Source organism: Grus americana, chromosome 12 (assembly GCF_028858705.1).
Source record: "Grus americana isolate bGruAme1 chromosome 12, bGruAme1.mat, whole genome shotgun sequence".
Lineage (NCBI taxonomy): Eukaryota > Metazoa > Chordata > Aves > Gruiformes > Gruidae > Grus > Grus americana.
Window position 1 is genome coordinate 20399706 of NC_072863.1, and position 14165 is coordinate 20413870.

Here is a 14165-nt window from a genome sequence, read left to right on the forward strand (position 1 = left end):
GGCTGCAGATATTCTGGATCCTACACAAGAAATGTTAAATGTCAAATATGCACATTACAAATTAGACAAACAGCTGCCTGGAATGCCCGGGATGTAGTTAGCTGTAGCTGGGATTAAATGACCAAAAGAGCCCTTCTGAAGGCCCGGTGTAAGCATGGGGTGGCATGTCCCTGTCCACCTCTCTGTGGAGAAGCCAAAGGGGGCTCTGCTGTTCCTCCACTGCCTGCACCGGAGAACTGAACATGGTCCATCAGGAGAATCGCATCAAGCGACGATACTCTTGCAAAGATCAAAATCTGGCCTTTTGGGTTGCTTTGTTTGTTCATGTTGCTTTGAAGAAAACATAGTTATTCTCCATTTAAAAATATATGATTCATTTAAACCAAATGGCTTTTGGTGATTCATTGAGGCCTCCATGGACCTGGCTTTTAGTTAAAGTGAAGGCCCCCAGCTCTAAGTCAGGGCAAGGGATTATGCATTTACTGGACTAAAAAGGAATGAAAGTAGATAGCATATTATGCAGAAAAATGAAGGGAAACAAAATGGAATAAGGATAAATTAATTTTTTTCCTACCACTGATGTTCTTTGAAGTAAGCTAATGTCTTTGATAACTGCCAGGTGTCACAATACGTCTTTCATAAGGACATACTTACGCGTAGTGAACTTGGCCATTCATAGGCTGTGTATCCACTCCAGGGATACAGACCTTCTTGTTAGCAGGGGTTGTAAACACATAGTTCTATCAACACAAGCAGCATTACTTGAGGGAAGGAAATTCAAGCTCATGCTGGCTGTGTCCAAGTATATTATCTTTTCTGGCCTTTTCTTTTTGCAATCCAAGCAGCAGCAAGCTGGAGGCCTTATGAGCATCAAACTACGTATCCAAATCAAGTCTACAGAAAGTGACATTTCCAAAACCTACTCCAGATGTTAACATATTCAGCACAAGCCACAAAACTAAACCCCAAATATTTTGATTGTCACTTCCTTAAATGGCAGCAGTGTTGCCAGCCCTCCAGATAACTGCACAAATCCCTACCCCTTTTAAAGAAAACATTCTTAATTGTGTTGATTGTTTCACACAGAGAGAGTAAGACAAGCATATAATGATCCAGGCTTGTTGTCCTGCTCTCCAAGCATGCAATATCTCCGTCTATACCATTACTCTAACTGTAAAGAGTACAGGAGGATGGATGATTTCAGTATATGGGACTTACGCTTTCAATTGTAATAGCTGAATATGCAAATCAGTTACTTAAAATTGAGCAAGTAGCTGAGTGTCTGGAGGAGACCTAAGAAACGTATAAAGTATGATACAGTAAGAAGAAGGTGTGCGAGTGTTGTATTTTTAAGAGCAAAACCAGCATAACTCTTGCTTTAATGCCTGAGACAACCTCGTTCCTCTTCTCTGTTACCTTCTTGTGAGAAAGAGGGGAGCAGTGGAGGTTCAGAGTATCACCGGCCCAATGCAGAGGTCATACACGTAAATTCAAGAAACACGTGCTCTAAGCCACAGGACAAAGGAGGAGCTGCTGGCGTGTTAAAGCACCTCAGACTCAATAGATTGATGGTGAGGTGGGCCCTCTGTCTTCATATCCACCATTTCTATGCAGAAGGCGCCACTGGGAAGAGGAGGCTATTCATCACAGATAGCTTTCTTCCCATTACAAATGCACCTCACTGAGGAAATAGGTATTTCTTAAAAGGTAGTAAAAATAATGATTTACAGATAATTGGGGAACAGAATGACCCTTCACCTCCTCCTTCCACTCGGACCATTCTTTATTGGCAGGGGGGAAACACTAGTTATGGAAACCCAGAAACTGTTCCGCACGGGTCCCTGCCCTGCGATGTGCCACTTTTCACTTTGCTCCAGTTCTACAAAGTGAGCTGCCCTCAAGGTTTCCGGGAAAAAAAAGTAGAGTTCACTAACTATATGCCATATAATGAAGGCAATTCAGAAAAAAAGAACTTGGATATCTTTTTTTTTTTTTTTAAACCAAGTGACTTTGTGTTTTCTATTAAAGCAAATGTGGGGTACAATAGTACTAATATAATCTGTATTAGCTAGAATCCATCTCTCATTTCTAAAATACCTGTTTCTTTCCTCATTTCCAATTGCCACTGATCCTGAGGCAGGAATCAATCCTTCCCAAGATGAAGAATGCCACTTAACAACTCTACAAGAACCCCAAATTTCCCTTCCACAAACAGGAAGACTGGAAGAACAGCTAATAGTCGGTGTGCAGCAAATAGATGTAACTGCTGCAGGGAAGGACATAAATTCCCTAATACAATGAGACTTTTAAGTGCTACAGCAGGGATGTTAATATTTTATGAGCACCAATGAAAAAACAGATGTGACATCCATATCAGAAATCCAATGAGACGGATGTGTATCATTACAAATACTCACAAACAGTTTTGCAGCAGGAGCAACAATTAAGAAGCTCAGCTTAATTTTCTTTGTGTCTGATAATGAAGAATAGTGTTCATAATCAAACTTGCATCCATTTCTTTTAAACTTAAATGCAAGAAAATAACAAGAGGCAAAGAGCAGATCCCAGGTGGTGTGTAATGCTGCTGCTCCACTAAAATCTGACAATGACTTATGGTAGCTAAGGATCTCACACAAGCTCGGCTATCGGAAACCATTCTTTATAACCAGCTTTCATTTTAATTCATTTGGTTTTTTTCCACTGCGTTATTGTTTGTGTATTATGTCTTATTTATGTCATTGCATTTGCTTCGCAACCTCAATTTACGTTAAAGCCCCTTTGTGCATATGACACATCCTTTAATTGCATGAACACGTGCACTACCTTGTTTCACGGGATCCTTACCTCCTTCAGTGCACAAGACAATTTGCACTCGGGAGATAAATCAGGCTTATCCAGCAAATGAGAGGGAGGATGGAGAATATAGCATAATGTCATGTTTGAGATGGCTATGAGAGATCCAGGTAAACTGAATTCTCTGCCTGCTTCTCCCACAGATATTTTAGCCAAATTTCTCATATGCAGTTGTTCCTTGAGTGTTACTCTGGTTTGCTTGGATGACTGGGGCTCTGGATCTGAATTTCCAGCAATGACAAGCACCAAGACCTGTAAATGAGGTTATTATTCAAATAACCTTTTGAACTCGCATTTCTGTCAATGAACAGAACTAGAAAAAGCAGAGCCCAAGGATTACAATGAGTGCTCAAAATGCATGGAGATATCTCTTTTTCTATCAATTTGTAAAATAAGGCTAATACTCCTTTCTCCATTGGGGTTCCTAGGGTTCTGCAGATGAGTTCCTAATTTGAGGAGCACCTGCTCATGCATCACAAGAGTGAGAGAAAGAAAATTAAATACGTGGATAGTTTTGTCTCCGGGTCAGGGTTTGAAGTGTCACCAACAAAACAAAGAGAGGCAACAACCAGAACAAGGACAGCATAAAGCAAATATAGAAATAGCAGCTTATTTAGTGAGCACAAGCCATCCTGCCCTCCAGGACAGAGGAGCCTGTGAGAAAAATAAAGACTCCATTGTAGTGTTTATTCAGGAGTGGAAGAATTCAGATTGCACAGGCATCCTTCGCTCAGGCACCTCCTAACTTCCAGGCGCTCAGCTCTGCAGTGCTGGCATCCTCTTCTCATCACGTTTTGTGAGGGTGATCTCTCCGCTGGATGTGTACTGTGGATTGTCAGCTAGCAGAACGTAAGTGAGCGCAAGTGGGGTAACAAGCTGCTCTATCTTGTGTGCAATCCAAAAGACATCTGCTGCCTTTTTAACACATTCATCTATAATGACCCTGGGGAGCCAGATCTGCAGTCAGGACAGACCGACGTTCTGTATCTGTTTTGCTAATTGCTGCTGCCCTGTGAATATGCTTTTGTCCCCCTACCCAAACCCTTCCATTAGAGGACTGAGAAATGAAAGTCCTGCAGCAGTGCCTCAGAGCCCTGAGCCAAATCAAGGCAAAGCTGGGGAAAGACATTTTCAAATTTTAGCTCAGGTACCTGTGGCTCTGTACCACAAAGAGTCCTTAGATCATGCTGGTTTTAAAAATCATAAACTCTCCTATCACAGCACATGTATTTATACAACTGAACCCTTGTTTGTTATGTGAGTTACTGTAAGATAAATTCATATTTTTATAACAAAGAAGTAATGGCAAATGACATTATTATTTTCTCCCTTCTATTTCTCCCTTGAGATTTAGCCCTGTCTTTTGTTTTGTTTGACTTCTTATTGGAGTGGTGTCTTAAAAGAAAATTTGCCAAACTTCCTACTGACCCTACCCCATTTAAATCTCATGGACCATAATAGCAGCACAGAGACTTATCTCCTTATGCCCAGTTTTCCTCTCTCATGTTAGGAGGAGGAATTGGATGGTGTAGTTTAGTCTGGATTTTATTGCTCTAAGCTATGTCATTTAGCAAAGCTGACTTCATAGAAAGAAAAATAGAGGCTAGAAATAACCATAGAAGTTTGTAACTCCAATTCTGTGCTCTAAATTTGGATCAGATTTACTTGGGTTATCCCCAGTAGAGATCTTATTTTTTAAAAGCGCCAAGTCTGGCAGGGACTCACAATCTCCATAGGAGACCTGCTTCAGTGATTAAGATACTTATAATTGAAAAGTGTTCCTATTATCTGATCTATATATCTCTTATTAAAGATTAAACCGATATCCTGTCCTATCCCCGACAAACACACAGGAAAATTGATCCTTATCCTTTTTTAATACAAGTGCATTTGAAGAGTGTTAAATTGTCCCTTCTCAATCTTCCTTTTTTCTAAGATGAATCAGTCCATTTCCTTCAACCTTTCTGAACCCTAGGACATTTCTTCTGGATTTTCTCTAGTTTGCTTATGCCTTGCTTAGCATGTTCAGTCCATACCAAAACACAACAACCCGAGCTCAGCTAAGGCCAGACAGAGACACTAATCCCTTCCAGTCTCATTTCACACCTGATATATGAGAAACTAGTTCAGCTCTACTAGCTGAAGAGAAAAGGCACTTGGATACATTCTTGTAGAGGGAGAAGAAAAATCCTGATGTATTTTGCTAACCCCACCTTGCTGGAAGCAACATTTTGGGGGAGTTAGGTGGAGGATACAGATGAAAGACTGCATCACAACTCCAGCACCAAAGAGATGGAAAAATAAAGGAAATATTGGATACCCAGTGGGAACTGCTGGCAGAGCAGCCAGGGCCTTCTAGTCAAACTGAACCAAGAGGTGAAAAGAGCCCCATAACGGAATGATCAGCAGAATGTCTGGAGGAATAGCTGGATCAAAACAAATACACTGGCATTGCTGAGAAGGTATATATATGGGTTGGGGGTTAATGAGAGAAGGAAGAAAGGAATCCCCTTGGGAATATAAAGACTGTGGTCTGTTACCATCTGCTTACAGCAAGACACTTCTTCATTCATTCATTTCATTTTCATTCATTCATTAATTTCATTTTCATTCATTCATTCATTCATTCATTTAAATGACTGCATGGTAAATAAAGAGATAAAAGTACCATGCCAAGAAAAAAGTGTTTAACATGTTTTTGTGGATTAGCTACCTCCTTTTTTGAATATCCTTGGAGCTGAAGGGCTCCGACTGCCTAGAGGGAATTAAGCTTTTCACAGCAAGGCCATGACACATCTAGGCAGGAGGCAAATTACCTCCAGCAGAAGGTAGCAATTCAACCAGTGAACTCCAATGGCTGCAGCTGGGAGCTGGCACTCTCTGTGCGGTTGCACTTCCGTGCACGGCCTTTTGTCCTGATGTTTTTTAACAAAATGTTTTGTTTATCTCTTCTTTGTTGCTCCACGTTAATCCTTGTTATTTTGGAATGGGAGCTGACCACTTACGTAGATGGCTCACTACCAGGACTGCTGTAACAGGACAGTCAAAGAATACATTACAGCTCACATCTAGCTGGTGATAGCAGCAATTAAATGGCTTAGAAGCTGCTTCCCTTTCAGTACTAGATTTACAGACTTGCTACATATATTTCCTTCTATATTCTGCTGTTGTTCTGACTCAGAGGTGGCCCCAGAGACCACAGTCAGGAACAAAGCTTTGGGTGCCATCAGGGGAAACTGGACTCCAGCCAGCAGTACACTCTCTCTATGGCTCTCCCAGAAAGCTAGTTATACCTGGATCTACGTTTCCCATTGAGAAGTAGATGACTACATCCATAGCCAAAACCAGAAGGAGCAAAGGATATCAAAGATGAATGGAGATCACCTGGCACTGAAGGCAGATCCCTACATAGAAAGCTTCCAGGCTGACAAATCAAATTAGATGGGGATCTACACAGTCTGTGACGATGGCTAACACAGCATCAGGCCACACCTGCATAACCTGACAGTTTACTGCGGCAGGATTGAACCCGTTAGAGAGTGTGCAGGTTGCTGGAGCAGCCTCTGGTCCACGGGAGCGTACATCGTGGCCTGGCCTTGCGAGAGTGTGGCTTGTCCCACTTGGAAGGTCTGGAGCACATGCTGCAGCCATTCTGCTGCTGGAGATGTCTTTTGTCTCTGGCAATCTGTGAGATAATAGGCTTTGGTTTTAGCAATATTATTCTCCAAATGCTTTCAGAATACACAAAAAGCCCCAAATAAAGAGCCTCAAAGCTCTTTCCTGCAGGAAATCAGTCCATTTCCATGGGTAGATTGTAGAGCTCTGTATATGTCACAATGGCCTTAGAGATGATGGTGGAGAAAATGATACAGAAACCTACATGGAAAAGAACTGAAAAGAACAGAAACTAATAACAGAGAATCAAGGAAACTCCAGTTTCTGATGTGACAACCATAGCAGAGTGAAAGACACCAAAGACAGAAGGTACAAATGGGTAGGAGATCAAACACATAGCAAAAATATTTAATATACTTGAAATAAATCTGCTTTTAAATCCTTTGACAAATGAAATAGGTGAGAATGCTGAAAAAAATGGGTCAGATCATCTTTTATTAATCAGGCTTCATTCAGTATTCCTTGCCTTTTTAATGCGATAACTTCAAAATCCAGCTAAGCCTGTTGATTGTTTATGTAAATATTGACTAATGTGTAGACCCACTTTCTTTATTACAAATTCAAGGGACAAGAACACAAGATGGTATTCTTTTTTTCTGTCTGTCCTGAGAAAACAACTGTCTTTTTGATTACCTTTCCAGCACTGAGAGAGTTCAGGCATATTTTATTCTCATTAAGCAGGACAGGCTGCCTTTTTTTTTTCTTTTTCTGCATTGAAATCACAGGAAAGTACGAAAGACCCTTGTCTAGATGGATTAAAGAAACCTGATTTGTCCTTCATTACTGGCCTTAACTCCAGGAGCTGGCTATTGTTCGGCATTTCTGGTTATTTTAATCTCCTTCTGAAAGGCTCTACCAACTGTGTTCATTAAACTTCATCAGATGACTCACCATTTTGTTCCTGTGAGTCATTCAATCAGTTAAAATCAGGAACACAATAGTTGCCATTTCACATTAGACTATATGTTCATGCAATAAAGTCTAGTTCTGATGGGAATGAGCACCTGATGCTTACGGAGAAGGTTTAAATGCTGTTTCACAACTCATATGTGAGCTGACTCCCAGATCATTGAATGGGAGTTGGTTTTTTTTTTTAAAACGACAACGTATTTTCCATCGTGCCTTCAATGTACCTATGCAACTTTACCATGCATTTGGGATTGTAAAAGCTTTTTAGATTATAGCAAGCCTGAGTTTAAGAACAGCCAGCGCTGGAATCTTGAAGGAAAACCGTGTGAATGCAGAGTCACCTTACAGAGAAATAACTTTTTTAAAATCAGAGTCTTGGCATCCACCAACCAATTTCACATTGTTTCTTTAAGAACATCAAGAGACTCTAAATAAATTAGCTGCTTCCTGGGGAAAACCTTTCTGAATACTGTCAGGACAATTTTATATACGGTAATCCAATATCTACTGATGGTCAACTGTTGTGTGGTGTTCACATGCAGTATGTAATGTGTTACCATGAAGGTGAAAAGCAATTTCTGGTTTATATCTCCTGTGTTAATACTGTGGGTCACTTGAATTTAAGCTATGAAGCTCTCCTGGAATCCTGAAGTGGTTATTTGGCAATTTGGCCATTTTAGTGAAAGGCCAAGTCTGGTTCTTTTTTGGAAAAAACGGGCAGACGGATGACACAGCTAGAGATCCACCCTCTCCGTCACACCTCTAAAAACTACCAATTACCAGAATCGTGATATTCAGCCCAGCTTTTAATTTATAGTCTCTGCAGCTCTCTGGGTGTGCTACCCCACTGATCCAGTTGCTACTGAGGAGGGAGGGAGGGATTTCAAATGGCGCGAGCTGCTGCAGCAAATCGGGATTCCCATTTTCCTTCTCTTCTGTTACTGAATGAATGTCTCAGTATCACATCAATAAACCATCACCGCTTCTCCAATTGCAAGGTCACTGGTCTTCTTTAAATAATGATTAGAAGGGGACACTTTTGACCTGTACAATAATTAACATTTGCATTGCACAGGAGGTTATTCTAAATCAGTCTGTATCTATAGGGAATGTATGGGAGCGCTGTGGGCCTGGATTTCCTGCCTGTGAAATGGAAACTTCTTTTAAAATTTTGTTAGGGCAAGAGGCTGTGAGACTCTGGGCGGTATGACCTAAAGCCACAACTGCACTTAACCGACCAGAGAATTCCTCTCCAATATTTATTAAGTGCCCCCGTACGCTAACTAGCACCAGCTTCTTGTTTTTTAAAAAAATGCCAAAGTTTCATATGCAAACACCCACGGTCAGCATATCCAAAGACACACAATATGTGTTTTTCTCTTGAGCACAGTTAATATTCAGACACCAGAAAACAATCACTCACCATCTTGATGGTTACCTGAATCGGCTGGAGACTTGCTCCGGCGCATGGGGGCTGGACTCTTCGCTGAGCTCTTCTGAGGGGTGGGAGATGACTTACTGCCCGTGGCAGCCGCGGGGCTCCCTTTCATCACCCGGCACTCTAAGGAAACAGATAGCAACCGTGGTTACGTCCCTACCTACCCTCGCTGCCTATGGACATCAGGTATGGAACACCCATGGGCAGCTTAGTGCTTTGTCTCCAAAGAGCCGTAGAAAACAGCAACGGCAAGGGGAAAGCTGATACCTCATTTTCTCCAGAGCAGAAAGGAGACTTTTTAGGGGAGGGCAAAAAGAACAGCTCTGCTCCTCTAGAGGAGGTGCTGAGACTGCGTACGTCAAGACCATGCTGGCTCCCTAGCAGGGCCCATCTCTGTCCCTGTGTCCTACCAAGCATTTCCTTTGCCTTGGTTCTCACCAACTCATGAGCACAATGAAAATGGTCAACACTGACTGAGGGAAGAATCAGGCCAAAAACCCAGTTAATTTGCTGTAACCCTTCCATGAAGACCTAGTAGTAGGAATGATGAATGCAATTTATGAGGTACAGAAAGCCAGCAAACAGCTCATAGCGTGACGTAAAGGTTTCTAAGTGACAGATGGGACATCTGCCCCAGGAGGCTTTCACCCAGCCTGAATCAACCTCTTCTGTGGTTTCAACAAGCTGCAACTTTTCAGATGCAGAAAGCAAAGATGACAAAATGGTTTTACAGAACCCATCCTCTGTCCTGGCCACTCATCCCTTTCAGAAAGGTTTGCATAAACAAGTCTAGTAGATTTATGTACTTGAAGACATAAGCAGATAAGAAACCCAACTGTGTTTTTGTAAAAAATAAATAGGCCAGGAAAAGTGGAAAATGTAAACATGATCTACAGTGTCCTGCAGAAGGGAAATGAAATGCTAACAAACCTCTGTGTGTCCCAGGCTTTCAGGCATGCCAGATTTTCAAAACCAGGGTTTATTTACATTGAGAGCTAACAGAAAAAGCACTTTCCACTCCTCAAGTTATTAACTTAACCCAGTTAAGAAGGCGGCAATAAAAAGGGGATTTCCTTTTTGTCAGATGCTAACTAGTCTCACCTCATCTCCTACAACAGATTGTTCTCACCGAGATGTGAAAACCAGGTCTTTTTTACAGACGTGAATTAGATGTTCCACATACGGACAGGTTTTTTATGGAAAAGTTCAGCTCAGCATGCATGGGCTGGACTGAGGACTGCCTTGACTGAATTCCCTAATGGGAATCAACTAAGGCAGCACATAGCGGATAAATAATTGGTCAACCGAAAACAAGTTGTCTGACCTAAATGTATGTGTTATTTATTTATATATCAGTATATCTATGAAAATGTAATTGCCTTAAATTTTTCCCCAGGCTTTCCTCATTCTCAGACAGTCAAAAGCCAGTCTCTTCTTCTTCCAGATGGTTTGCGAGAGAGTTTGCTGTTGGGTCATGCAGTACAAGAATATGGAGAGAGGATGTCCTGTGCTCCAGGGATACTGCATGGCAATAATTAAACCTACAATGAGTTTATTCTCTCTCCTGCTAAATGGATTTTGGAAACTGTAAATCAGGGATAGAAAAAGTTGTGTGGGGTTTTTTTTTCCAAAGGTACTTCTCACAGATGATGCCACAGAAAGACTTGTAGGGCTCCAGCGTCAATATAGCCCCAATTTTCTATACATAAGAGCAGTAATGACTGGGGGGGGAGGTGTGGAAGGCAGACTATCCCTCCTCAATACTAAAGAATACAGGGTTTGATGAGACACTGGGAAATAGCCACTCAGGAGAATGTGCTAATAACTGCTCCTGGTGTTAACCAGCCAAGCCAAAACATGGGGAAAAATCATCTTCAGTCACTGCAGAAGTAATATTTTTCAAGGCTTTTACATACAGCTGTTTAACGAAAACAGTGCAACATTTTGATCTTAGAGCACGATTTGTTTGCTCAGCCATAGGCACCAAATGCTGTGTGAGATACAGAGTACGTCCTCCCTGGAGCAGAGAGGGTCTCCTGGTGCCCCGTGTGATATCTGTCAATCATATATCATGCGGGTATCTCAGAAACCGAGGGGGTCTCAAAGGGTGTCAGACATCTATGTTTTGTCACCTGAATTACTCCCTAAAAAAATAAACCTAAAAAGTGAAAATGCTTCATGCATCTTTTTAAGAGCTTTCAAATTTATTTTCTTCCTAGGGGAGTAATTCCTTAAAATGAAACTCAGCTTTGCATTTTCCGTCACGGAAAGGCTGACTCTGAGGAATTCCTCCAGCTCAGCCGTCGGCAGTGTAAGTACACCGAAGGCAATCACTGAGCATTTGCACATCTTGAAACAAAGTTCTAAAGGTGGAAACCTGACTGTGCTGAGGTCAGTGCAAACAGGCCTCTCAAATCCTAGGGGTGCGACATTTCCGTGGGCTGATGCTGAAACCAGTGGGTACGAATGAGACAGAGCAACGTCATCTGGAAGGTGCTCAGCCACAGGGATTATAGGACGGAAGCTGTGGTGGGCAGTCAGGAGGAAAAAGATGACATAATCCTCTCTTATGCGATTTCTCAGTTTGTTTCCTGATGTCCTGCCAGAGTGAACATAATAACCAGCAATCCGAGTGCATGTCATCCAAACAGGCAAGAAGAAATACCCCACAACAGAGGAGATTTTAATAAGTGACATTCATCCGCAAGACCTCAGGATTCTCAGTTCCCCTTGCAGCATCTGACTCATAACAAGGCGGGATGATGGGTGTCTAATGGGAAAACACTGCTGGCTAATAGCTCCTCATCTGCTTCTTGAGAGGTGCAGGGCACCCCTACTCCCCTGAAAACACCACTAGAAGCTGCAGTTTCTCAGTGCCTTCCCAACAGCAGGCTTGGTTTATTTTTGTTAGAGAAATCCAAGCTGGAAAAATCAGTAGTAACCAGGAGTGTAAGCAGAGAGCTGGGCTTCCCATCAAGTTGTTCTGCTAGGATTGCATCCAAACTGTTTTCCAGTGTGGAACTCCCCATGGAGCTGACTCAACTGCTGAGTGTTTAAAAAAATACGAAGCTTAGGTTACAGATCGCTTCCCCAGCCTGACACAGCCTTTATTCTCTGCCTGCAAAGTTTCAGCTGAACCTTGGAAACTTTCTTTGAATTACCCAAGACCACCAAATGGGTTCATCTGGAGTACACAGGTCAGAAGTACCAGCATCAAATAAAATCAGGCTTGCAAAGGAGTCGTAAAAATACAGCGTTTGAAGATTAGAGACTGCTTGACTTCCTGGTACACAGCAAAAATCCTCTTTGGTCTTCAATGCCAAGCCAGTTTGTAGCATATAAACAGCATGGGGCTCTCGTTCCATATACAGGATACCTAGCGCTTTGGGAAATGAGCCTGAATGTTTGGAGATCCCTTTTTCTTCTAGTTTAAATGGTCAAAGTTACATTAATTTACTCTTGCTGCACTCACTGGCACCAGCAGACAGCCTGCACTGTTGGTGTATACAGTTGCCAGGCGGGGTAGGTGGTAACTCCTGCAAGCAAGCTCTGTATATTCTGTGAAATCAAAGATTTCATGGCTAATTGATCATAGAGACTCACACTATTACAGATCTGTGTTTGCAGTTGTAACAGGGACAAATAACGGTGCTCTTCCAGTCCCACCCCTAAAAAGGGAATTATTGCCCCGGTTTTTGAATCAGCAGAAGAAAGTAGTGGAGGGAGTGGTTTTTCTTTTAACGGTGCTTGTTCCCATTTTTTAATATTAACATGTGTACATAAGAACAAGAGTCCTTCTACTGTTCGGTTCTCAAGAAAAATGTATCTATCTGACTGCAATGGGATTAAATTGAAAGGGTATACACTACCAACTTTCAGTAAATGTCAAATGGTGTAGGAGCCCATCTATTCTGACCTGGGCTACCTCAGTCAGTATTTGCCTAATTATAATATCCACTGACTGTACAAGCATCACAAAAGGATGTTAAATTCCATGTACTAGGTCTTAAAAAACAGAACAAAGGCATGCAGCATTATCTAATACAAGCAACTGAATGGAAACCAAATAAAAACACAGACTGGTGAGCCGCGTGTGTTTGATGTTACCGCTTTCATCCAGAGAAAAGTCATCCTGTGCATAGCGGAATTTTTCTGGACCACAGGCGATAAACACATCATCATCCCCAAAGAAATCATGGAGACAGGTCACCTACAGAGAGAGCAAAGTCGTTCATTTTATTTTTAATTGGCAACATTCTGATGTGGCTTAGTTTTAATTTAAACAGGAGGGAGCTGCCTCTCTGCCGTCCCTCCTGTCCCATGCTAATTCAGTCCTACACACAACTTCTCTGGGCAGGTCAAGTGTAAAAGTGTAATTAAAAAAGACAAATAAATCCCAACTACCTTGCAAGTTCTACAAGGTATGGCATTTCCAATCCGTTCAGGAGCTGACAGAATACATTAGTCACCCTAATGAATGACACAGGCATTCCTGAGCTGCTTCTGAAATAAGAAGCAGGGGTGCTTGCCTACCAATGCCACGTTGGTAGGCAAGGCTGTGACACCACTGCCCAAGCTGGTGAGTGTCTTAGTACCAGCAGAGCCTCAAAACTCAAAGAACCACTAAGGCAAAGAGCTGCTGGGCACAGCACAGGTGCAGAAATGTGACTCTTCCTGAGCGGGCAATCTTGACGAAAGGTTTTAAAGCCAAAAGGTTTTGCCCAAAGTATCATTGGCCCCCCTTCCCACTCGGGTATCATTTAAATCCACAGATTTACTCCAGATGTTGTGTCTCCTTCTCCCTGCTTTTGCCACCCAGACATAGGATGATAAAGCGGCATTCCTCACGGCAGAGCTGCCCATCCCAGGGAAGGTGGAGTTTTGGGGAAGGCTGTTACCCAGCAGGAAAGGCACAAGCCGGGGGAGGGGAGGTGTGCGGCACCTGCGGGTGTGGGAGCTCTGTCCTAGGACAGCTCTGCGGGAAAAGGAAAATCAATAGCTTTCCGTCACCTAAAACTAAGACCCCTCTCTGGGGACACCACGAAACCAGGATGAGATAAACAGAAGACACGGTCATGCTGGCTAATGGCTCTGAATACCTTGCTTCTCTTTTTGCCATCCTAAATAGGGAGAAATTATATCTTGCAGTACCTGGAGCTCCAGATCCGTGCCTTGCCTTGCAGCATCAAATACAAGCAAAACACAAGATGTGGGAGCTCCACATCCACTGATTTCATCAGAGACCTGATATTTGAGAGTTTAGAAATCTGAAAATGTCCTGTTTAATTTT

At 42.3% G+C, this 14165-nt stretch overlaps 1 protein-coding gene across 2 annotated transcripts in view; it reads right to left on the reverse strand.

Moving 5' to 3' along the window:
* The window catches only part of DCX (doublecortin), an 82996-nt gene that overhangs the window by 14980 nt on the left and 53851 nt on the right, over window positions 1-14165 (reverse strand). Inside the window, exons 4-5 of one of the 2 annotated variants that reach the window (XM_054839692.1) lie at window positions 12983-13085; window positions 8876-8998 (exon numbers count right to left, since the gene is read on the reverse strand). In XM_054839692.1, the coding sequence (XP_054695667.1) occupies window positions 8876-8998; window positions 12983-13085 (226 nt within the window). Of the gene's footprint in view, window positions 1-8860; window positions 8999-12982; window positions 13086-14165 lie in introns of both variants that reach the window. The other variant, XM_054839691.1, reaches the window with a different exon arrangement.